General features: G+C 37.9%; 1 protein-coding gene across 2 annotated transcripts in view; it reads left to right on the top strand.

The window, feature by feature from the left end:
• The window catches only part of iffo2b (intermediate filament family orphan 2b), a 32,482-nt gene extending 6,564 nt beyond the window's left edge, over positions 1-25,918 (top strand). The window contains exons 2-9 of one of the 2 annotated variants that reach the window (XM_027001921.3): positions 16,045-16,105; positions 19,004-19,099; positions 20,208-20,372; positions 20,951-21,096; positions 21,504-21,693; positions 21,916-22,014; positions 22,334-22,458; positions 22,798-25,918. In XM_027001921.3, coding sequence (XP_026857722.2) covers positions 16,045-16,105; positions 19,004-19,099; positions 20,208-20,372; positions 20,951-21,096; positions 21,504-21,693; positions 21,916-22,014; positions 22,334-22,458; positions 22,798-22,903 — 988 coding nt within the window. In that variant the 3' untranslated portion in view covers positions 22,904-25,918. The remainder of the gene's footprint in view (positions 1-16,044; positions 16,106-19,003; positions 19,100-20,207; positions 20,373-20,950; positions 21,097-21,503; positions 21,694-21,915; positions 22,015-22,333; positions 22,459-22,797) is intronic. The other variant, XM_027001922.3, reaches the window with a different exon arrangement.
• The last annotated feature ends 1,429 nt before the right edge of the window (positions 25,919-27,347 follow it).

Raw genomic sequence — 27,347 nt, forward strand, 5'->3', positions numbered from 1 at the left:
TTTTTACAGCAGATATTGTCACAAAGCAGCTTTGCAAATGTCCAAGTCCAAGCCCCCAGTGAGCAAGGCAAGGGTGACCGTGGCAAGGAAAAACTCCATAGAGCATGAAGAAGAAACCTTGAGAGGAACCAAGACTCAAAGGAGGGCCCATTGTCCTCTGGCGAACAACGGTCACCACAATAGAAACAATTTTTAAGAGAAACCTAATAATAAAATGGAAAAAAAGCAATATAATGTCTAGTCCAGTTTTTAGAAGTCCTAGTCTTTTTTCGATGGTGTGCGCGTGTCCAAAACCCATCCCGCAAGAGAATGTCCACCAAGGCTAAGGGAGAAGTAGTTGGCTAGGGTGGAGGTGTGTTGGGCTACTGCAGGGGACATCAGGGGGTGATGGGAGTGACCAAGGCAGCTGAGACGTGTTGAGGCTCAGTAACATCATGACATCAGGGGTAGGTCTACCTTGGCAGAGAGAGAGAATAGATTATTAGGCATGTCCAGGTACGAGGGTGTATAAATTGGGGAACTATAATGTGCAAAGATGTACTCGGGCAGATCTAGCTATGGCAACACAGCTAAAAGGATAGAGCCAAAAGGAAACATGGGCATCAGTGCACCCTGGAACAACAGCATGCTACTGCTCTCAGTCAACAAACTTGAGTGACAAAAAGGTGAAGTGACAGCATCATAACCTCAGTTTGCCATAACTCTCAGTGCCCATGGACTTGCAGATCTACACCTTTACCTAAGATGGGAAGTAGTTAATAAAATGGCTGACTGTACAGACAGGTTTCAGCCTAGCCTTAAATACTGAGACTGTGTCTGAATCTTGAACATTTACTGGAATGTTATTCCATAGTGTGGGAGCTTTATAGGAAAAGGCTCTGCCCCCAGCAGTAGATTTTCTTATTCTTGGTACTAGTAAAGAGCCTGCACCCCTTTGATCCAAGCAGGTGTGGTGGGTCATAATGCACTAGGATTTCTTTAAGGTACTGTAGGGCAAGACCATTCAGTTCTTTGTAGGTCATTAGAAGCATTTTAGAATTAAATATGAAATTTTACTCGGAAGTAAAAATAAAGTAGCTAAGATAGGAGTGATGTGATCAAATTTTCTAGTTCTAGTAAGAACTCTAGCTGCTGCATTTTGTACTAGCTGGAGATGGTTTAGGCACTTAATGGTACAGCCAGATAGTAAGGCATTGATGATGATTATCCGTTCAGTCGGACCCGACTTTCGAACACTCTGAGATATCATTTTTCCAAATTTTCCTATCTTTAACAGCTTCTTTCAGTTCTTTCATTTGCATATTCATGTCAGCCTTGATTGTATCTAGCCAATGTGTTCTTTGGCGTCCTCTTCTTCTGGACCCACTAACAATGCAGAGCATTAATGATGTTTCCAGGGAATTGGTTCGCATGACATATCCTAAATAAGAGAGCCACTGCTTGGTGAGTTTGCCCTCTAATGATGTTCTTGGTTTGACACACTCTAGAACCATCCTGTTTGTAACCATATCCATCCACGAGATGCACAGCATTTGCCTCCAACACCATAGCTCAAAAGCATCAATTTTCCTTCTGTCTGCCTTTTTCAGGGTCCAGCTTTCACATGCATACATGGAAATCGGAAATATGATTGCATTGACCATGCGGGTTTTTGTTGCAATGGTAATATCTTTACTCTTACATATCTTTGCCATCCCTTGCATTGCACTGCAGCCAAGTATGATTCTTCATTTGATTTCTGGCCCTGATTCGCCACTGCAGTTGATCTTGGATCCTAGGAAGATGAAGTCTTGAACTGATTCAATTTCTTCATTGTCAATTTTTATGTTAACTCTACCATTGCCTGTTGTCATCATTACTTTTGTTTTCTTGATATTCAGGTACAATCCCATGCGTTCAACTCTTCTTTGACACGTTGGATCAAATATTTTAGGTCTTTTATGCTTTCTGCAAGCAAAGTTGTCATCAGCGTATCGAAGATTATTGATATTTCTCCCACCAATTTTCACTCTAATTGACGATTCATCCAAATTGCATCTCCTCATAATCTTTTCGGCATACAGACTGAACAGGACTGGCGATAGAATGCAGCCTTGTCGCACGCCTTTCTTGATCTCAAACCAGTCAGTGTTGCCAAAAGCTGTTCTGACTGTAGCTTCTTGTCTTGTATAGAGCAACTGAATTAATTTTACTAAATGTCCTGGGATGCCCATTTCCTTCAGACATTTCCACAGCTTGACGTGTTCAACACAGTCAAACGTTTTACTGTAGTCAATAAAAGACATGTACACATCCTTTTGATATTCACGGGTCTTCTCCATAATCCAGCGCAGTTTGCAATTTGATCTCTAGTTCCGTGTCCATTGCAAAATCTATCCTGGACGTCTGGGAGCTGCCTTTCAATTAATCTAGCCATGCGTTTCTGAATAATCTTCAGTAGAATTTTACTTGCATGTGATATAAGTGTGATGGTCCAATAATTGCCACATTCTTACGTTTCACCTTTTTTGTGTAATTAGACAAAAAACGATCTTGTCCAGTCTTTGGGCCGTGGTTTAGTCTTCCAGATCTGTTGGCAGAGTATTGTTAACACTTGGCACTGGCTTGAGTAATTCAGATGGTATGTTATCAGTGCCTGGTGCCTTCATGTTTGATAGTTGTTTCAGAGCCCAGGTTACTTCTTCCTCCAAAATATCTGGCTCTTGCTTGATTGTGTCTTCCTGAACAGCTTCTTGATTTGCTTGATTGCCCGCATACAACTCTGTTGTATATTCTTTCCACCTTTGCTTTGTTTCATCTTCATTCTGCAGTACTTTGCCATTCAAATTTTTGATGGTTGCTGCTTTGCGAGGTGCACAGGGTGCACAGGGTAAGGCATTACAGTAGTCCAATCTTGAATTAATAAATGCATGGACTAGCTTTTCTACATCATATGAGGAGAGCATGTTCCTAATCTTTGAAATGAGATCCATGATGACTCCAAGATCTTTAACTGCTAGAGAAGATGTGATTGGGTGATCATTGAGATTCATTGAGTAATTAGAGAGTGAGGACCTAGCTGTCTATAAGCCTAATAGAAGCACCTGTGTTTTGTCAGGATTAAATGAGAGAAAGTTCCTCAGCATCCAGTGTCTGATGTCCTTTACGCATTCATCAACAATGTCCTCTGGTTTGGCTGAGACAGAGGTAGCATGTATAAGGAAAAAAGCAAAGGCCCTAGGACAGATCCTTGTGGGACACCATAGCTAACCTTGTTGGCTAGATAAGATTTAAACCAAGAAAGGGCTTTTCCCCAAATCCCAACAACATTTTCAAGTCTATCTCATAAAGTGTTGTGATATATAGTGTCAAATGCTGCACTCAGATCAAGCAATATAAGCAAAGAGATGTAACCCTGGTCAGAAGCCAACAACAGATCATTAACTACTTTAATTAGTGCTTTTTCCATACTATGACTTCATGTATCTGGTTCTGTTTCAGATATGATCTTAGCTACATCTTTTTCTAGGATCTTGGAAATAAATGGAAGGTTTGAGATCAGCCTGTAGTTTGACAGCTGACATGGGTAGAGGTTAGTTTTTTTGATAAGTGGTCTGATTACTGTTAATTTGAATGATTTAGGAATGTAGCCAATGTTCAATGAGGAGTTTATTAAATTTAGTAAAGGTTCGATTACCTCCAGTAGGATTTCCTTAAGAAAGTGTGTGGGCAGTGAATCTAGTAAGCAAGTAGAGAATTTTGAGTGCGAGATCAGGGATGTAAGTTCTGGCTCTTGGATAAATGTAAAGGATTCTAGTCATTTTTGGCTTGCTTATTCTGATCTCTAAGTAGCTGCCTGATGTCATGTTAATACTCTTAATGTTATCTCTAATGTGCTTAATTTTCTCATTAAATAAATTAATTAACTCATTACTACGGTGTGATGTTGTAATCTGAGCATTGGTGTCAGTTTTATTTCTAGTTAGATGTGCAATTGTACTAAAAACAAATCAGCAAGCAGTAGGAGGCCAGACAGAGCCAGCCAGGGTCTTCATCAGCAGGGAGCCTGAAGCTGCAATGTGTGTCAGCACAGCATGCTGCTTTGCTACCTTACCCACCTATTTTCTCTTTCCTGTGCACATCAGGAATGTAGTAGCCTGAATCTACCTCTACAGATTCAGTTGGTAGTTGGTACACTACACAAATAACAGGCATGCAAACCCACACCCACAATCCTGTCCACCCCTGGGGTGTATGCAGTCATGCTTTACATCTCTCAGGAGGATTATGCCCTGGAAGAGGTTGCACCCATCTCCTATACCTTTACAAACAGACGCGGCAGGATACAGTCCAAAACCATTTTGTGAAATGTACAGTTGGTAGTGGCATATTTTTAAAGGTTGCTATTATGGAATTGTTTTAATTGCCACACAAGTTTATTCTCAGCCCTGTGTAACATGCCTAAAATGACCACCAGCTGAGCTCATTTTATTCATCCATTTTATATTCATAGTGTTAATACACCTGTTAATGACTCTTCATTTACATTTTCAGTGACAGTGTCCTTAATTAACAGCAATGGAGCTAAAGTTTGCTTTCTTGTCATTACATTTCAAGCTTTGTGCAGTTAGTGTTTTAGTCAAAGAAAAGTGGTGTTGTAAATTTTAAAAGTATTCAGCATGTTGGTCTTCACAACTTTAAGTGAAAGAGAGATCAAAACATGCCAGAATAATTTCAATCTGAGTTCAATACCAATATGTTAGTGTGATATATTGTACATGGCTGTATATTCATACTGGAAGACGAATGAAGTCTTTCTTGTGAAAGCAGTCAGGCATATGAATGAATATTGCTAGTGGAGTAGATTTCTAGTCTTCTCACATGTTGGGGAACATTGAAAGGACTTTAACAGTCTCATTTGCACTGATTCAGAACCATTATAGAGAAGACTTTAATTGTAAACTCTCAGGCTTTATGATGAGACATTCAAGAGGAAAAAGATCAGACCATTATCTTTTCCCAGCATAAGTGTCAAGATAGCAATGAGACCATTTTACAGTGGGAGTGAATGAGAGGCAGTGAGGGAGAAACAGATGTGGTGGGAAAGAAAGAGCAAGACAGTGAGAGAGAGAGATGCAAGGAGAGGATAGAAAGGGATGATGCTATGATTTGGTCTAACACTGATTAAGAGGCACTCTGCCCAGCCAAGCTGGCTGACATCCACTGTGGTAGTTTGCTGGGTATTTTCATGATGGTAGCAGGGCTTGTCTCTCAACTCTTTGGGTGCACCCAAACCAAACTATAGTGAGCCATCAACAGTGTTGTGTGTGTGTGTTTTTTTTTTTTTTGTTTTTTTTTTGTTTTTTTTTTTTGCTTTTTACATGTGCATTACTGCTCATTTCATACCATATATTGTTCCTTGGTTGCAGTACATATTATAACAACAGTTATGTTTGTAGCTAATTTCAAATGAGTAATTAGTTCTGAATGTTGGTTCAGTTTGTCTAATAACACCACACCTCTTGTCCAACCCATGTCAGGCCCAAGCAAGCAAAAGTGTTTGTGGTTTAACAGTTGAAAAATTACTTTTAAATATCTATCATCTTTTTACAGGTCAATACATGCCCAATGTGATATAATACATGCTATAGGAGCAAGACAACTAGGAATGTTTAGTTTTTTGGAACAAATTTTACTGCACAACATTTTTAACAAAAGTGTCAACAGTAGACTATGGCATTTGTGATGCTAGAAAAGCTCAGAAGGAAAAAAAAAGAAAAAGAACAATGCCTAAGTTCTAGAGGCCTTCAAGCTACTCTGCTACACAGTGTCTAAATATTAGTTAGGTATTTGCTAGTTATAACCACAGCCAAAAATAAATGTTTAAAATGAAGTCCCTTGCATCTTTCATTTGCATTTCAGAAATCTGAAGGTAGTCCCTCATATAAAAGTCCCTAACATTACCATTAGGAGAATAAGATGCATGTTTTTCCTTAAAGTTTGGCTGATCTAGTCATGTTACATGTTGACATATTGAAAGCAAATTCTTGCTAGTCCTAAACATAAAAATCAGAAGTAACACAAATTCTATTCAAACGATACCTGTAATAGCTATCACTATTAATGTCACAAACATCCCTCTAACATCCCATTAATGCCACAAACATCCCACATTACAAGCCTGCAAGTTAGAATATTAGTCTAAGCTCTGTCTGAAACAAAGCCAATAGCTAACATCATATTATGAAAATGATCATTCCTAAATGTAATCCATATGTATATCTGCTTAACTTCAGGATAAAGGAGAACAATAATCACTCTTCATAAGCAATAAGGTGTTTAATGCTGTCTTTATTACAAACCACTTTGTATGTACCATTAAAGTAACAAGATGGCAGCTGGCAGGTGTGGCACATCCAAGCTTATGGCTAGTTCTTATATTTTGTCTCTGGTTATAGAAAGTCACAGAATACGTTTAATTAATGACTGCAACACCCTTTTCAAAGATTTCTGACCAGCAGTTAATTTACAGTTACTCTGGTTTAAGAAAATCTCAGTCTACTGATGCAACTTTACTCTTTTAACTGAATTGTTAGGTGTGAGAGAAAGGGAATTTGTGAATTATGGTAATGCTAGATTTTGATACTGTTGACCATAATATTGTGTTGGCCATGTTTAAAAACTATAGGTTTTATGATATTGCTGTCAAACGGGTTGCTTCATGTTTGAAAGGAGGGAAACCACATGTGGATGTAGAATATACTCTTTGCATAAATCTCTTAGTTGTGGGGTTCCCAAAGGAAGTATTTTAGGGCATTTAGGTAGATATCTTCTATATGCAGATGATTCTTCAACATTATTTCCCCATAAAAATATAGTTAGATGTATGATGAGTGAAAAACTTTTGAAAGTTAGTAGGTGGATGTCTGACAATAGTTGTCACTTAATTTGGGGAAAACAGAATCTATTTGGTTTGTGTAGTATTTTTCACATTTTCAGCACTATTTTACTAATAGTACATTGTAATCTGTGTGAGTTATGGTGAGTGAGTAACCAAGCGTTTCCTTTGATACAACCTACAAAGAACCACAGGCAATCTTTGCATAAAAAACATTACCTAATATCAATAGCACTTAAAGGAGGCTTTTGAAGACCCTAGTCAAATATAAACATTCTTCATTGCCATATGGATTTCTTGAAGTTCATGAATCTTATTTTTGTGTTTTATTGTATTATTTAAATATACAACCTACTCGCCATAGAATTAGATTTTGCTATTGGGGTTCAACGTGCTTTGCTGGTTATCATCCCTCTTTTGATGATGGTTTAGGGACTGCACGGAAGAGGTATGGAGAAACAAGCTGTAACAAAACAGCTTGGGCGTTCCTATAGGAACACTCATTGCTGGGTTTGTGTTGATCTTCCCTTCAATATAGTTCATAACGTGTCCTCTGGTCCATTCCCATGAATGCATGAGTTGTAACAAGCCTTGCAGTGTTCCCTTCAAATCCCTTATGCAATTTACACACAATATGAAGATTTAAATCATTATCTCCACTCTTGGTTTATGATTAATATATATACTGCCCCAAGCAACATCATTGTGTTTCCAAACTTGAAATTGAGTTTGGCAGCTTTTTGGGTCATGATTACAGGCTATTAAATGTTTTTCCCTGTAAGATGTCTTTCACAAAATGGTTTTGGACTGTGTCCTGCCACGTCTGTTTGTAAAGATATAGAGATGGGTGCAACCTCTTCCAGGGCATAATCCTCCTGAGACATGTAAAGCATGACTGCAAACAGCCCAGGGGTGGACAGGATGGTGGGTGTGGGTTTGCATGCCTGTTATTCGATGCCGTAATGAGTCTGTGTAAAGCAAATGGGGTGTAGACGTGGTGTTGTTAATGAGACTAAAGGATGGATTGCTGACATCTGTGTCTAGGGTAGAATTAGGCTCTTTTTAGCTGTAATGTCTGCACCTCACACAGTCCTCCCAACTCCCAACAATCAACTCTTCTCAGGGCAGAGATATTTGTATGTCATTTACATCATGTTGGAACAATGTGCACCAGAACTCGGTGTTGAAAACAATGGAAACATCAATGGATTGCCACCTACAGATTTTAAAATTAAAGTACATGGACAATAATATAATGTTAATAACATTTCTTACAACTGTCACAACGAACATGCGTATGTTCTTTGTGTATATGATATATATGTGAATGTGTATTTGTATTTGTATTTGAACATGTATTTGCTTTTGATGACATCTGTGACAAAGATGATCCTTTCCTTGGCCAGTACTGTTTTAAGATATGCTCCACCAGGATATTTCCATGGAAGCCTGGTCCTTATAAATTAAGAAGAAATTTCTTCTTGGAACACATACTCGATCTCCTTTTTGTCTTCTATGAAATGGATCTGCTTAACATGCATTAACCTCTTTTATGCGTTGGGTTCACTTTACTGTCACTGTTGTTCCAGAATTAAACTATTTGTACTCTGTCCAGAGAATACCACCAGTCTTGAATAGCTGTGGTTTTGTGTGCTAACCTGCAGATACATGAAAGAGAAGGTCTCCAGATGAATAACAATAACATTGCATCTTCAATATGACAAGGATTTTTTTTTCTACTGTAGAGGGGCAAATTCATCAAAGCCACAAAGGGATTGGAGGATTCCTATATCTTTACTGGATTGTTTTTGATTCAGTGTTGCAGCAGAGATAGATTGTTTGTTTGTTTGTTTGTTTGTTTTATTTTTGAGGCTGATCAACAATTTTCAGTGTGCAAGGTAAGTGTTTCTGATAAAGCAAGTGGTACATCATTCCAGGCCAGATTCTTCACAAATTCATTCAATCAGTTGTCCTAGCTAGAGCATTGTCGACAATAATAAACCTACAGAAGTTTAAAAAATAAGAAGTGTGGCAGAGAAAAATAAGAAAAGTAAAGCTTCATAATGGCTGCTTGATTGATTATTCAATTAAATTAAATTCAAAATATATTTATACAGTGCTTTTTACAACAGAGGTCGTCACAAAGCAGCTTTAAAAATGTCTAAGTCCAAGCCCCCAGTGAGCAAGCCAATGGTTACAGTGACGAGCAAAAACTCAGGAAGAAACCTTGAGAGGAACCAAGACCTTATATGGTTATGGTTTCATTTTCCAGCAATCAGGGCCTGTAAGTAATATGCTGGTATACAACTCTGCAAGTGTCTGACGTGATGGATCATTTGTTGTTTGGACTATTTATGTTTCATTTTATATATGCAAAACGTAGGCAAAAAAAAGGCTTCCCTCCATTTGTGTCAAGCCAATCACTTGATTCCTACATCTTTAAGTCATCCCATCCAAATGGTTCTGCAGCTGTGAACATATTTTGAGATACCTTGCTAACCCTGTTGAGAAAATTGCTGTGTTTGTAAGCATTCTTTGCTGAACCACCTTTGCATGAAAATGCAATTGGAATGGTTACTTTCTGTACTTAGAACCAGCTCTACAGTGGAAAAGAGGGTTTTGATAATGATAATGTCTGTCATGTCTTTTCATTGTGTCTACCAGTAAAACTCCTGAAATAAGTCATTTTTGTTATATATAGCTTTCTACATAATTTTACTTTCCACACTTTTTAACAGCTTTTTTTTTTTACACCCAAACCTTATGAAGCTGTCCACTGTGCTCTCGGTGGTAACAGTATTATTGATTGGCTAGATTTTGAGGAGCTGCTTATTTTCTTCAGCTCTATTTGAGGAGTAAGATAGAAGATGGCCTAAATTATTTCTCCATTTATTGCAAAGTTCCTTTGGGGACAGTGACGATTCTGGGAATTTATAATTGGGGTAAGCGTTGGGTGGCAAAAGCAAATTTACGGAGTCAATGTCCATAAAGCAAAAAATATGTAATTTTCAAAATCAAACAAAAACAAAAATTTTTTTCACCCTGTGTTAATTCCCTTTTTAGAAAAGAAAAGACAAACCCCCATTTTCAGAATTGCAGTAAAAGAATGGGTCAATAGTATTGAGACAAATCAGAATATAATCACTGGGAGACATAACATGTTCACTTTGTCGCTTCATAAGACTGAATAGAGTTTCATGTCTGCTATGAGTACAAGTCGACTTTGTAGTCATTAGTGTAGAATTTAAATTTGGTCTCATTATTAATAGAAGATAAAGTATAGAGTATGCATTTAGTTTGCATTTTAGTTTAGTATGCAAAACACTTAGTTTTGCCTGCACCATTGCTGCATTTATTGGGGGAAATGGCAAAATTGAGAATGAAACAAGTGATTATCTACTTTAAGTGAAGGCAGTTGGACTTGACAGTAATCCATCCAAATTACCAAAGAACCACTAGTCCATGGACATAAACATGTGGCCAGGAATTGGGTTTTCTGACATTTATATGTAGCCTACCTGATTTCAATGCCAGGAAAATTAGCCTTCACTAAATAAATCCGGAAAGCATACGAAAACCTTGACCCTTTGTCATACTTCAAGGCGGGATTTGTTGTTGAAATTAACAATTACACCAATGGGTATTCTGATCGTTTGTGGATTTATACTAAGATATATATTAGTATTACAATTTTTATTTGAAAACTGTAAACTAGTTAGGCCTACTTTGTTTGTAGCTAAAACTGCCACTCAGTAATGTTATATATTCGTGCAGGTAAAATAACCTCTTCTGAAGTTACCAATAAATCTGTCATTAAATATTATGATGACCGCAAGAATTGATATAAGTATAGCTAACTTCCAAATCTACAAAGTTATCTGGCTAACTGTCAAAACTGGATTTGTCTTGGCTAGCTTGACTGTCTTCTCTTTTCTTTAGCTTTTGGCAATCTGTAAAAAGATCAAAATTCTTGTTGAATCTATTTGTGCAGTCAATTGCACAACAGCTTTATGATTTTAGACGTTTTTTTGTATTTTTTGTATTTTTGTGGCATTGCCACAGAGTCTTTCAGCCCCTCAGTGGGTGTAACCACAGTGAGTCCCACCAACTGTGTTCTGAGTTCTTTCTAGCACTCTGATGCCCTTTATTGTGGCAGCGGGCCACTGGCCAGAAAGAGGGCAGGGAGGGCACAACAAGGACTTCCGAGATGCCTTGCACGTCCTCACAGCATGTAAACTAGTTTCTTTATGTTTATTGTTCTTTAAAAGAGTGGTTGAGTGGTGATTTGTGCATTTAAATTGCCTTGGATTTTCCCACTTAGTTTATTGGCATTTTTAGAGTGTTACCCTCTGCAGGTGTGTTTGCCATTTTCGTTATTCCTTCCCAATTTTCTCTGCTAATTCCAAAAATGTTAAAGTGCTTAATCAAACAAATAGGTTTTCAGCCTAACCTTAAATATAGAGACTATTTCTGAGTTCCAAACATTGGCAGTTATTCCACATTTTAGTAATTTAATAGATTAATGTTGAAATCTGAAGGTTGTCATGGTGTGGTCATGTATGACAAGTTGTCCTTGATGATTACATGAGTTTTAGAAGGCATGTGTTTATTTTACTGAAGAAAAGACTAAAAGCAAAAACTCATAGAGCAAACCATTAAAAACTTAAAGGGCCATTTTCAGGCAAAATACTCAGTATCTAGTTTATGGGTCAGAGCGCAACATTGTTTTCAGAGATCAGTAACTCAATAAAATATATCACCACATCAGTAGTGGAATTGTGAGCTGACAAAGGAATAACTATATAGATCACAGAATATAGAGGAGGAAAACACAAAAGAAGAAAGACTCTGCTAAGTCCTGACCTTGTTCAGCACATGCACAAAGACCAGAAGCATAGAGGGAACAGTGAGCCCACATACCTAGTGCTCATTAACACACAGCATGTGTTGCTTTCTTGCTGGCAGAATGGATTCCTTCAGTTTGCATTTATTATACCTAATCAATACATAGCTTGAAAAAACCTTCAGTTTGTGAGCAGGATGAATGTATACAGGGTTTTACTACTATGGTGTGGAAAATAAGGATGGAAAGTAAGCAGAATTAAACCCCAGCAATGCACTCATTACGTTGTGAAGGACAATGTGATCCGTGTAAAATATAGCTGTATTCATGGCCTGATATAAAATTGACTAGGGACAATGGTGAAGTGTACCAGAGGATGAAAGATGGGTTGGGACAGGGGTTCAAAACCTGAGAATAAATTATGTGAAAGATTTGTGTGTATACTGTAGGCGCATGTGTTTGTAAATGCCTGTTTGCAACTGGGTAAGGAGGTTTGTGTGTATTAGTCAATTTTGGTGGGGGTGTAACAGAGAGAGAGAGAGAGAAGGATTTTATGATGTGATTGTAGTTCTGTATGTTGAAACGGGGTGTAATGTTGAGCGGTAAGGAGGCAGACGCATGTGCGGAGAAGAGTGAGATTTATTAAGGGCAAATCCAAAGTCAGAGTCGTTAAGGTAGTCCAGGGTCATAGAGCCAACATAGAGAGTCCAAGAATACATGACAAAACAAAAACACACGACGGCAAACAGGGAAAGTAGGCTATAACAAAGACTAGGAAAAACGAAGGCTAGGATACACGGAGTACAAACTTGCGGGTATACAGAGACGGGCTTTCAAAAACATTCAAACATTAAACCAATCAAACACAATGAAACTAACACAAACGCAATGATTCTAATATTCAAACACATAAATGCACAGATTCAAATAAACAATGAACAGCCCAGACACAGGGAACATGACAGGGTTTAAATACATTAACTTAACAAGGCTAGAAACAAGGGACAGGTGTGGAAATTCAAACGAAGGACAGAGAAAATGAAACTACGGCGTGGTACTAAAATGCACAAGACAGGGAAAACATGGAAGCTGGGAGGGACTAACCGTGACACAGGGGACCTGGGGAGGAGAGTGTGTTCTACTGTATGTACCACATTGATCATGGTCATATCCAATACTAATCAAGAAGGAACTGCTGATTTCCCTACATTATGCATGTTATTTCTGCACACACAGCTTTTTCTTGAATATAGAAATGTGTATATTTTGGTAACTGGCAAATGCAGTAGATATAGGAAAAGAGGAAGAAGAAGAAGCATCTTTAGAGAATGATTTAAAAAAAATCATATTACTGTCAAGACTCGTCTGATGTTGTGAATGTAGATAACGGGGGTTTGAAAAAAATTGTATCTTATACAAGCATTACTTAGAATCTGAATTACCATTTTGAGATTTTAACAAGGCCAACATGGTTGTAAAATAGTACACAATATTATTTGGTAACCTCTTTATTTAAAAATATATATATTGTATTTACCATTGAGCATTGAAAAACCTATATAATCTCCAGTAAATAAAAATAATTTGATTATACATAAATGTGCTGTAGATGCCATAGATTTTCTCTCTGTGTATAAATGTATAATAATAATAATATATTTAAACAAACAGAAATATATGCATGAATTAATAGTAGCTCCATCCCCACAGCCAACAGTCCATCGTAAGTAGCCAGATGTCTTTGGAATCTCTTGGTCACACTATAAGATTATGATGGGTTGTGTCCTTGTAAGGTGACTTTGTCTATATCTGTGACTCTGTGAAAACCAGTCTAGCCTTATAAGCAGTGTGATAGCTGAGCACTGAATATTTTTCCCAGGCACTTGCTTCTGGTTTTGGATTCATTGTCATTCCAGATGCTTGCTGGATTAGATGAGGTGAAACACTTGGTGAGCTGTTCTCTGTAAACTAGGGCCACTATCATGAAAAACACAATTTCCCTCAATTTATTTTTATTCAAATAAATAAATTTTAAATAATATGTAAATATTGTTTCAAAACCCACCATTCTTGCTCTCAGATCATACAGTCCATATGTGAAATCTAAGATGTAAAAACATTTTGAAATCACTGTTTCTCTGATGTAATATGAACAAACTCATTTACATATCTTCTATTCAGCCAGCAGCCATGTTAACCCCACCCACTTATATTACAATTCTAAGAAGTCTTTTATCTCTGAGTGCTTTTTGAAAAAAGTACAGTACAGGACAGCTGATCAGAACAGAGCTCATTTTTCTTATTTCAATCTTAAAGGTGCAGTAATAGAAATAGCTTTTTAATTCTAAGGGATGACGTTGGAAAACTGTAATGTAAAAGTAAATTATGACTGAGTTTGGTACCTAAAGTTACACAGACATTGAAAGTGGACATCAAAGAAAATTATAAAATAAGACATACATGTCCTAATAATATAAAATATGACAAATTATAAACTAAAGCAAATGTAAAAGAAAACATAAATATTCTATGAGCCCTTAAAGACTAACGTGACATCAGGGTGAAGACTTGTTGTATGGTTTTACATATCTATGTCTAAGTATGTAAACATGTTGTATAAGAAGGAGATATTAAAGATATACATCACCTAAACATTCTGTTGCTAATTGGGTTAAATTAAAGCATGCAAGGTCTAGCAATATTAGAATGTTTAGGTGTGGTGCTGCTGTAACTTTAACCTGAAACAATTTATTATTTTTATTTGAACAAGCTATGGCAGCTTATGTCAGACACTATTAGCATCAAAATGTTAGCACTTATGACATAATTTCCCATGTCACTCTTAATATTCAATGTCATTGCATTGCACAATCCAAAGAAAGTGATACACTCATAGACTGTGATGTAATTGGCTGATCTCTGGAGGGGAAGTAATGCAGCAATAAAACCCCAGTGACCTCAGGAGCTCAGTACACTGCAGAAATGTGTTTTGAACATGGGCAGAGCAGCAGAGCCAGCACTTTAGTCATTTTCCAGTAGCAGGTCAGAGAACAGACTACTCAGTTACAGCCCCATATGCCCTTAGTAACTTGCCTATGAATGAAATCTCAATTTAACTTACAGCATATAGACCTTGTATGTAAGTGGTACAAAAAAAGTCAACTGGAGAGCAAAATGAACATTTTGTGATTGATTATGTGATTGATGTCTGGTTATAGTTGCCATTATAAACAAAAGAAACTCTGCTCCCATGCAACTGTATTGTTCAAGTGGGCCTCTGAATATTTGAGTGTTGTTGAGGGGAGGGAAACTCAGTAGCCAACTCTGTAGCTTGGTCCAGTCAAAATAGTAAACTGATGGTATTTACTTTGGCCCGGTAACAGTCCAGTGGATGTTTTGAGGAACAAGCCAAAATCTAGACCCTGACTATTACTGCTCACCAAGAAGAGTGAGTGCTATGTTGAGCTAGATGGGCAGCCACAATCTCACAGAGCTATTGTGATGTAATTTGCTTGGGTTTCCATAGAAAACCTGGGAACTGTCCCTCTAATATTATTTAATTTTCAATGTGTTAGAGACACAATATTGCTTATTCACCCAATTGACATTACATCCACTAGTTTGACTAATCATTTGTTAACTATCATCAATTTTTCAATGTCTCACTTTATATCATCTTGAAACTGGTGACCATTTCACTTGTTCAAGTTATACTAATACTACATAGTAAGATTTTTAGTTTTGCTCTTTGCATAATATAGAAACATTACAATTGTTTTCCAAATTTTCCCAATATTTCTTGACATCCTTGTTTATTGCTAAATATTAAAGCCAAATGTGAAGTACTATGGATTTATAACTAAACCAACAGAGCTTGTATAATGTCATTCTTTGTATAATGCTTGTATAATGCTGTTCTTTTTATAAATTCCTTTATAAACCCTATGACCCACCACTGCTAGTTCCTGGCCTGCCCTTCTGTGCCTGTATTAGGTTACAAATCTGCCCTGTCCCAGACACCCTGTGGGTTGACGCACAGGCTGCCTATGCCTTGTGAATCTCAGCTGAAGCCATTGATATGTGAAAGATTTCAGAGACGTGTTTGAAACTGAAAGGGAATTTGTGGTTCACACCCAACTGTTGACAGATGCTTTAACGATGACTGTGTTATTAGACATGCACACACACATGTATCTCTCCATCATGTTTAATTAAAGGTTTAGGTTTAGTTTTTTGAGTTCTTTGTCACACACACACACACGCACACATCTGTTTTCTCTAGTCTGTGCACACATTCCCTTGAGGTGTGTCTCCTATGTTGCAGGTGGGAAGAAGAGATGTCCAGACGAGAGCAGATGGAGTCAATGGTGGAGACACTCCAGGAGGTGAGCTAACTTTCTGACACCATAACACACACACACACACACACATGCACATGCACACATACACAAAGCAGTCCCAGTGAAGGGCAATCTATTTAAAATTTGTCTTTAAAATCATTCTTGCTTAGGTTCAGGAACATACTAATATTATAGTGTGTATAGGCATAAAAAGTGTTGTGACACATCCTTTAACACAAGTTAACACAAGTTGTCTGTAGTCTTAATGCAGAACCACAAAGACCAGCACCACAATACCCCCCTCACCCTGTCTAAACTGTCCTGTTCAGAAAGGCTGGTTTGAGTGACTGGTCCTTTACACAATAATGAGCCACTGCCCAACCCACTCCACTCTTTTGTGGACTGCGCTGAAATGAGTATGTGCCCAAAACATGCCTATTTGCCGAATTACAGATGGGCATAAAACACATTTTCCACTAGTACAACATGCTGATGTTGCTAACCACTGATTACCGGAGTGGAACACAACCATAAATTTGACTGCAAACCAGCTACATGGGGTACAGTAGGTGGAACAGGCGGTGGGGTGAAATGGCCTCAGTGACAAGTTATAAACTTCTTGTGAATCTCTATAAAATCAGCAACAAACTAGAACAAGATATTCACGTGTTGATGAGATTAAGTTCATTTTACAGACATTCAACTAGCATATGTATAGCCTTAACATTTGTGAATCCTGAGGAAAGAAACTTCAAAAACTTTCTAGAAAATTACATCTATTACCTGAGCTGTTAGTGTTAGCTAGTGCTAAATGGCCAAAGAAACACAGTATAATTATTTTTTAAATATTTACCTGCTTCTCCTTCATATTAATCTCTCTTTTATTGACAGTTTCATTGCCAGTCCTTTGTTGTACTGATCCAGGTTGGAAAGGCAGTCAGACACAAAGTAGTTAGTATGCTTGCGGGATTTTGCAGAATGTAGCTGAGATATTGGCATCAAAAACAAACTTTAGCCACTCAGCTTTTCTGTCCTCTGATGTTGGGGGCCGATATAGCGATCTGTGCAGCCAACAACAGATCAGTCCCTGTGCTTAGCTATTGGCTTCAATATAATGCTAGCAGTCCTTTGCAAAGGTAGTTCAGAGGTTGTGGAGATACTCAGATGTGGGGAAGTATAATTCTAATGACTCCCCTAGTGACACAGAAAGGGGAGCCAAGTCTGAATGGTTTGTTGAATCCCATGTTTTCTGACATACGCAACCCATAAGAAACTGACCAAGTTGTCTAATTTAACAGATTGTCGGTTGGTAAGTACTCCAGATACCCAAATATATGTGGACAAGCTCTGAAAAAGTAATTTTTTTCATAAAATGTCCCCTTTAAGAAAATATTCTATACTAGGATATTCAAATACATACCAGTGTAATGATAACTGACCTAGGACAAATTGTGTCAAACGATTACAGATAAGCAAATACAGAACCTATAACTTTTTCCATAATAATAGACTATGACATAACAAATATTCTGTAGACTTTCTATTCTCTCTTAGTCTACATTTATTAAGAGCAGAGCACAGATCTAATGAAACTTGACTAAATCAGTGTTGGATAGTCCGTTCTGAGGCTGTGATCTAATCTTAGTATGTAAATGATGGATTGGCACCCATCTGCCAGTGAATTAATTCAAACCACAGTGAAGATAACAGTAATATTATTAGTAATAATTTCTGTTTTACTTATTTTAAAGTGTTCAGTGTTCCAGATATTTGTGCTGTTCTATATCTTTCTTTTATCTAATTAAATTACATGGGTTCAACCTGAAATGAAGATGAAAATTTATAATAGATGTCAAAGGTAGAGAACTTGTGAAAAGGTGGGACACAAGTGTAATTTTCAAACTAAGGATTTAATGAAGCAAAGGAAAACTGCTCAAACAGAAAATGAACCAAACCCAATGTAACAATAACCAACGCAGTGGTTACAACAGAAAAGAGATTCATAAAAGGAAAAAAAAACTATAAATTTAATTACACACAAGTGGCAGGACAACTGAAAAGGGAACACGTGACACCTATGCACAGGCATGGTACAGAAATCAAAATGCAATGCAAAGTGGAACTAAACACACAACATAAATAAAAACCACATGCTGGCCACCACTGCTGGAGGTATCTGACAAAGCAGTAAAAAAATGTATCAGAATTACTCTGTTAAATGTTTCACTCTCCACCACACAATCACAAACAAGCTGAAAAAATAAATATCCCAATAAACCATTACAGGCCTGAATCATGGCCACTGCCCTGTATTTGAGTGGCCCAAATCAAAACATCACTTGGTTTAGTGCTGATGATAGAAAATGGGGGTACCTTGATGATACCTGACAGCACATTCAATTGTTGTTAGTCACTTACACCAACCATTACCATCAACAATACTTAACACAGTACCGCAAGACTAGAAAACATTGAGGAATACTTGGTAGCTGAAAGTGCGGTCTTGCTTGCATATCAACATTAGCAATGTCAGAGAAACATCTGGTTTATCCTCCATAGCCCTACATTGAAAGCAGTAAACTTTGTGAGGAGATCTTGTTCAGAAACTCAGGCAACTTGTAAACTTTGTGCACACTTACTGAGTAAGCAGGCTAGATTTAGACTACAATTGCTCATGGCCACAACCAGTGAAGTACAAGAATAAGGCAGGTATTCTGGATACCTCTCATTTGAGTGCTTCCACTTTATAGCTTGTAAAATTGGGGTATAATAGTATATTTTCTTTCAACCTGAGCTTTTTATTTAGATACTATGTACAATGCATTTTAAAGCACATGGTGACACATCTCTAGAGACAGCTCCAGATCTCCTCCTAGATACACTTTCTGAACACAGCCAGGTCTCATCAGGTGCCCAATCAGGCTTGTGCTTGTTTGTCCTCAGAGCACTCAGGACTCGGTAGCCATTCAGGAAGAGCTAAAGAACAAAATGGAGAGGTTAAAGGCTGAGCTGGTGGTCTACAAAAGCCTCGTCTCTGATGTAAGTAGCCTGTCTCACCTATGTAACCTATTACTGTCTGCTCTGTCTGGCACTTTAACTTCAGTGTTACAGCACAAGTTTGAAACATGGGAGGACAGGAAGATTCACATGACTAAACAGATCTGTGGACCAGATGTTCTGTGTGAACTCTTAATGGTGTACAAAGCAAAGGCCCCCTATTGTTGAATTAATACCCGTGTCATTAAAAGCAATTTCACTGATACTTTCAATGGCTGGAACATAACAAAACTTGAGAGTGCGTGTGTGTCAATTTAACATTTATTTATAAAATTTAACACTCGCAGACGCACAGTAGTAAATCAGATCCATTTACTTCATTGGGCCTTTTTTAAGATCAGTTGCAGATACAGCAATCAAATTCTGCCTGATCCTGTCTTTCATGACACAGAGGAGACAGGTCCACTTTTATTTGGTTATTATATACACAGCTAATCCTTAAAATATTAAAATTAAAAATATTCTTTCAAATTTTCAGTCAGTGAAATGGTCTTTACATGGCTGGAGAATGGCTTCATAGAGTTATGAGTTATTATTGATGTTTATCATAAAGGGTGGCCGTCGTCTCAGCTCTTGTTCTAGAGCTGCAGAAAACCAGAGGCAGTTCCTCAACCTTAAAGTAAGGGTTCAACCTATGTCTGCTCTTTTCTGCCACAACTAACTTGCCTGGTGTGAAACTCATCATTGCAACAATGACGTTGCAATAGAACAGAGAGCAAACATCTGTTCATGATTTGTATGTAAGGGTTAAGAAATAAAACTCATAAAATTCATCTTATTACCATGTAGCTGTGAAATTATAAGTAGATTTGATTGCGTTTTAGATGATTGAGTGGCAGATTGTATTAGGCTAGATTAATAGAGGAATTTTAAGAATGTGAGTGAGGACTGGAACGATTTGCTGATGTTTGGGGTTATGACATTTATCTACTTGCATGGAGCCCTGCCAGAATTCTAACATTCACACTGAGAGTGAGAGTAATGTTATGGTTTATTTCTAAGATAAGAGTATTTGTCCTGTATTGTGCAGTATGTCTTTGGTTAGCTTTTTTTCTTTCACAGTAATGTAGAATCTCTCCTTGTTTTATAGCAAATGTCGGAGCTGGATTCAAAGATCCAGGAGAAGGCCATGAAAGTGGATATGGACATCTGCAGGAGGATCGACATCACAGCAAAACTCTGTGATGTGGCACAGCAGCGAAACTCAGAAGACATGTCCAAAATGTTCAGTGTTAGTCCGTCCAGGGCCCCACCGGTGTGTGTCATACACACAGGTTTCCATATGCATCACACACAGAACAGTTGATGGCCAGAAATGATGTCACTGCACAGCAAAGAGCATGCAAAGGCAGGACACAGTCAACACAGCTTATTTGTCAGACAACTGTACATACATGCAACACATACCCATACCCACATACACACACAAAAAACACAGATTTGGACAGAACACAGACAAAAAGAAGACTGCTAATACAGCATTATTTTTCCTTTCCAGAAAAGGTTAACACATTTCATGTATATAGCTGATTCAGACACTTTACCATACATAACTTTCGGACTTTCATATGTACATCCAGCAACAGCATATAGTACTTCAGAAAACTGTTTATGCTGCATACAGTCAACACTTACCTCATTGTTTATTGATTTGCTGTTCATTTAAAATGCTGCATTGCCAGAACTAAGACATGTTATTTCAAGGAAATGTAATATTACTGGATACATGTATATAGTTTATTATTACTGGTTGTGAGTTGCAATATAAAAGCTATGTGAAATGGCTGGTTTTATGCACTGCCTGATGCTTTTTCTGCATGTGTGTGGTCGTAGGGGACTGTGGTCTGCAGGAGAAAGGAGAATAAGGCTGTGTCAGATGAAGAGAACTCCGAGATGGATGCCGATCCTAGCACCTCGGAGGATGAAGTGCCCGGAGTACTCAACATTACGGATGAGATGAAGCGTATGCTCAATCAAATGTAAGTGGCAACTGTCTCTGCAATTTGGAATTGTCATCCCTGACCTTGAGTGGTTCTACTTGTGACATGCTGTGGGACAGTGCTTTGTAAAAAGGCTTGTAATTGGTCAGTGTCAGAATGTCCTCTGACCCCACCAAGTGGAGATTAAAAGAAAAAAAAGCTTCTTAAGACAAGGACAGAAGGACATTTTAACAAAGATATAGTTCTTATGTTCTACATTTATATAGGTAGGTGGAAAGACAATACACGAGTTGCAATGTTTTTTTCAGCATGTTTTGTTTGTCCACTTGGCTGAATCTTTTCTTATCTTTTCTCTCCTGTGGCAGCCGTCGCTTTTTGTCTTCATGTCCTTTTCTTCTTTCGCCCTTTTTCCTGTCTCTTCCCTTGTCTCACCTTTCCCATCGCAGACATTGCTCAGATAACTCATTTGTTACTAGGCGGGAGACATTTGACATCGATGATGACTGTGACAGCCTGATGTGGGAAGAGAATGAGGAGACGTTGCTGCTGTGGGAAGACTTCACCAATTACAATGTGCCCTTTGCCGTCAGTGCCACGGGTAGCACTCCAGACTGTGGTGGGGCTAGTCAGGAAGCTGTGAGTTCACTTCCTTCTCTCAGAACCTGACCTTACAGAATGCCTAGGGGCCAAAATTCATGCTACTGAACATTTAATGTGCAAAGTACATATTTATGTGCAACTTTTTTCCCCTGTAATCTAAATAGACGTAGGTCAGATTAAAAAAAAAAACATTTCAGTTTTAAAACAAAGTTATTAGGATGGAGTATATGGTGACTCTCATGGTTTGTTCTCTGCCAGGGTTCACAGGATGGCAGCCTAGGCAGCCTTATTGATGAGACTGAGTCTCTCTTCAAAACCAGAGAGGAGGAGTACCAGGCAACTATTGGACAGATTGAGGTCACTGAGTCTTGTATATTCTTCATTGAGCACAGGGTTTCTGTTTGGTGGTCTGGTGAATAAAGTTGTTATTTTTATCATTACTTTCTTCTGTTCTTTCTACTTATGGCTTTCCTAAGGAAATAATTACTGTTCCTGCCTGTAACATCTACCGATCATATTTACTAAAATGGGGGACTGATTTGTGCATTAGATTAATTTACCTAGTCTCCTTCAAACAGCTGGCACCCCTTCCTGATATCTTGATTTATTTCCTCCTTTCCTCTCTCTCCCTCTCTCTCTGTCCTCATCCATTGTTGTTCTATACACGCATTTTCAGATGGAGCTAGCCACAGCGAAGAGTGACATGAACAGGCACCTGCATGAGTACATGGAGATGTGTAGCATGAAGAGAGGCCTGGACGTGCAGATGGAGACATGCAGGAGAATGATTAAGGGGGGCAGGTACACTTTCATCCTGCATGCACAGTTCCCCATCTCATAGCGTGTGAGCACACTGAAAGTACAGAAATCCTGTGTGATGGCAGTATGATGAAAGCATACATTTTTTATGTTGCTGAAATGTAGCAAACAAAAGCTAGAAAAAAACAGTAATTGTTTTGCAAATTACTTTGCATTGTTTTCCATTGTTTTCAATCAGGGTTATACATGATGGTTGTTTCTGTTGTTGGGAAACCCTAAAAAACTGGGCTACATTTCATCCTGGTTCAGTGTCACACTGACCATGCCCTTTGTTTGTTTTGTTTGTTTGTTTGTTTGTTTTGGGATTTTTGTTGTTCACAGGAACTCTCCATCCTTCAGCTCTGTGGCAAGCAGTGACTCAGGGAACACTGACGAGATTCACGACGAGTTGGACAAGGACGGAGACACAGAGAGGCCAGCCAGCTGATACCTGCCCAGCCTGGTCCACACTTCCTTTGCTGAGCTCCTATCAGCTCCAAAACCTCTCAACATTAGGCCAGAGGTACTGAGCAGTACCAGTCCAAAGGATCTCTGATGAACAGGTCCCATTTTGAGAATTCTGTAGGTGCTTTAAGTCTTGGTTTCTTTGGGGTTGTTGCACGGGTGGGGGGGGTTGAAGAGGAGGTTAAAGGTAAAGAGAGGTACTCCCTTGCTACAGGAGCACTTTTAAAAATGTTACAGTTTCACTGCTGTGCTCTCTTCTTTTGTCTGCTGTAGCTCCACCCAGAGCTTATAGGGTAACCTGTCAATCAGGTCAACCTAAACAATCACAATCATCATTCACCACAGTGTCACAGAGTAGAAAAGCCAAATCTATGAAGCCAAGTTCACAGTCTTGCTAGCAAGAGACCACAGTATTTTACAGTGGTGAAATAGAAAAAGAGCCATCTCGCATGTGTGTACCTTTGAACATTCATTAAGAAAACTGTATATAGCAGTCAAAGGGTTGTGCAACAGATTTATAGGCCATTTTTGCAGACTCTCTTCACTAATGGAAACCCAGTGGTGTGTGTGGAATGCAGCACAGCTCCAGCTGAATAGTGCTATCTTCCAGTTCTATGCAATCAGTTCGCCTTATTTCAGGATGTGTGTTCGTTGTCTGACATCACTAGCCTTGATTCCTGGGGCAGACATTCCTCTTCGTCACACACAGCACTCTTCTCTTCCGCTGAGTAGAAGGAAGTAGGTGGCCTGCACTGTTTACAAGCTCGAAGGGGGAAGATGTGGAGATTTAAGTGCCCATCTTTGGGGCTCTCTGCGAATACATGCTGACTATGCTGTTATCTGTGTTCAACATCAACATTTATTCCAATTCTACAAAGCTATGTGCCTGAAATTGTGAGGGGCTTTGTTTTGATGACCTTTTCTGTATTTGCATTGCATTTAGAAATAAATGTACTCTGTGTGAATGTGCTGATATAATTCATGTTTTGTGGGGGATTGTTGTTTTTTTTGTTTGGGTTTTTTTTGGTATTATTTTAATGATTATTTGGGGACTCAGCTTTTTTTCAGATTTAAGGTAGAAGTTCTGATTGTACAATGGACAGTTTCATTAGCGCATATTACACTACTCCCAATTACCAGGATACACAAATGTAAATGTATTATCTCAATTATAATGATTTCACTGCTTTCATTTATTGTCAGACCAGCACACCACAAAGCAGTCAATTATGCCAGCATGATGATGTCAACAACAGCCAAATGTTTCTCATTTGGCCAGCAGAGAGCAATGTTCTATAAAGATTCGCTATTCAAACCCTGTCAGACAACTTGCTGAAGGAAGCCATTCCATCAATGGCCTTTGTGTTTCTATTACTCTGTGCAATTGTTTGCTTTAAAATGTTGGCAAATTAATGTACAGTCATAAATGTTTACAACTATTATTTAAATGTTAAGAATAATTTTTGTTAAAGATTCATTTTGTGTGTGATTTTATTTGATATATGATTTAAACACTTTGTTACCAACAAAAGCCCTCTTTCAAAGAAGAAAAAAACATTTAAATCATTACATGAATTTGTGAAAAAGATGCACAAAGCTGCTAAATACGCTAATATAATAATAACTCATAATAAATTCACTGGGAAATGATGATGATGATGATGATGATGATGATAATATTAATTAGCCACTTTGATTATATTGTATGATTTTTTTTGAAAATCATGTTTGAAATTTCCTAAGGTATCAAATAGATCAAAGCTTGCTTGAGAATTTTTTAAAACTTTCCTTTTATATTATGGTCAGGCTGACCAATTATTGATGCTCTTCTTTGGAAAATTAAACCTGCATTAACAGAAATCTTGCATTTTAGCCTAAACATTGTCCTCTTTTTATTGTCTAATACAAACAGAATGAGTATACTGTGTTTCAGACTTCCTTGTTAATCACTTCCTTTTTAATCACAAAGAAACAGCATAATGGGTTTACTTCAATTACTAGTTGTAAAACAGACGCTCATTTTCAACCAGACTTAGTGACATGGTAGAGGTAATCATACTACTGAATGGCCATGAGTGCATAAAGTGCATTTATTAATCTATATGGATAGGCTACTAATGTGGCTGAAATTGTAGCATAAATGTGGAGATCAGAAGTTTAAGGAAGTAAAATAAAAAGCAGAAAAAGTAAAGCCAGAAGCATCATTGTAAGTTTAAAAAAGTCCACAAAACCTTGGCATCCTTTTCTTCACCTTTACTTTGCCTCCTCAGGATTGCCATTAACCTCAAGTACTATCATTTCAAACTCAGAGCATATCAGAATACCTCAGTTACTGAATATGTGGTCATGTAGATGCATCATCTACAAAGAGCTTTTCCAAAGTATGTAATCAAGCTGTCTAATCAAAATTAAACCTTTTTGTTTATGCTTTTCTCTTTTTTGTTAAGAGTGTGCAAGATTGGTTCTTCTATAATTGCTTTACTTTAATATAAGTATCATGCAGTATATTGTTTGTTCACTGCATTATATATTATGTTCTTGGGTCTGTAAAACTTTTAGGAGAATGTGACTGTTTAGGGCAAATATTAAGTCAGGGGTCTACATATTTTACTTCCTAGCTCTTTGGTTAGAGTGCTTAATGTGCCTGATCTGGCAGATTAAGAAGTTTAAAAAATGCTACAATACAAACACTGTTATGTAGATAGGGATTCATATACCATATATTACTTTTAACATTTGCACTCAGCTATACTTTTCAGTGGATGGCTTATGTCTTAAAATATATGTAATGTTTGGAAAGCTCATACATAGAAATGTCCTTTTATGTATTTTTTTCTTTTTCTTTTAAAGTCTTGGAATACACATATATTTGAAAGTGTGCTTTTGGGGTCATTGATTAAATATTTGCATTTGGTGGTGGGATGTGTATACAGGTGTTTCCAAATGATGAATGTGATTGGTGCTGGGGTTATAAAAAAAAATAAAATAAAAAACGTATTTCTCACCTCTGTTTTTTGGCTTGTCAAAGAGCACTGAATATTGTTTGTAAGAACTGGACATCATATGACACACAACACATGCTAACTGATTTTATTTTCTGCATGCTACCTTTGTTCTAAACAATGGAATTATGTACACTCACTAATCACTTTTTTTCTCTTCTTTTTTTTCTTCTTTTTTTAGAAATGCCTACCAGGCTCACTGGCTACTATTTTATTCTCATGACTTCCAAAGGGTCTGCTTGTGGCGGAATTACCTGAACATGGATGTGTTAACATAAACAAAAGAGGAATGATTTTGATCACAGATTTTTATTTAAATTTAATTAGCCTCTGTTACATATCGGATGACAGGTGTGTTGAATTGGGTCTGTTTTAAAAAATTTTATTTGAATTACTGATCTTAAATTTCTGGGGGATGGCACATTACACCAAAAAGTGATAGCAGCATGGCTGAACCATGAGTGGACTGCTACAGCTCAACTATCTGGTAAATATTTTTAATGAAAAGCACTACCCAGATAGCAAGATCCTTTGAAAGGCTTTCTGGTACATGCGCTGCTTGAGCAGATGGGCCATGTTTACTAAACGCACCTGTATAGGTTTGGAACAGTCTGTAACTGACAGCGGCAAATCTTAGAGCTTACATGAACAGCCCGGCAAACAATCCCCTTTGGGGCCCATTTTGGGTTTCCTTTGGGCAGTAAGGGCTAGAGCTTGCCCACAGACAATCTCATGATGCCCACATTAGTTTAGCCTACTTCTGGCCCTTAGAGGTCCAGACTGGGCAATGCACCATATGTCTTCCCCCCAGTCAACGCCATAGTGGCCCAGAGTAGTTTAGCCCACTCAGGGCCTGTGTCAATTAGCCCACTTCTGGCCCTTACAGGTTTAGGGTGGGCAGGGCTCCATAGGTCATCTCCACAATCATCTTCACAGTCAGGACAGCATAGTACAAATAATACTGGATTACTGTAAAGAGAGAGAAACATCAGCTTTAATGTTTAATCAGCTTTAAGTTTATATTATAGCAAAATACTTGATTGGTACACTGTATTGTGTCTTGGCAGGCTCTTTTCAAGGGTCAACTCTCAAATACGGCCATTGGGGTGGATTGTTTTCTTGGTACTTGCCACAACTAGCAATTTAATATTAAAAAGGTATGAGTTTACAGCAGGTAAGGTATCCATGCTAAATTTGTTTCAAATAATCATATGCACAGGGCTGTGTGCACTTCACATGTATATGAGGAATGCATGTATTTAAAGAGGGTGCCTGACAGTTTAGGGGAAAATGTTGGCAAAAAGTATTTTCTACCTCTATTTGTGGCAAAAAAAATATGTAAATGATCTTTCTGCTGTCCTGATGCATGGCAGTTAAAAAACTAGCAGTTGGTGGACACTGGTTCTCATGTAGAATATGGAGAAG

This window comes from Electrophorus electricus, chromosome 22 (genome assembly GCF_041902795.1).
Source record: "Electrophorus electricus isolate QZ-2024a chromosome 22, ASM4190279v1, whole genome shotgun sequence".
In the NCBI taxonomy this organism is placed as follows: Eukaryota; Metazoa; Chordata; class Actinopteri; order Gymnotiformes; family Gymnotidae; genus Electrophorus; species Electrophorus electricus.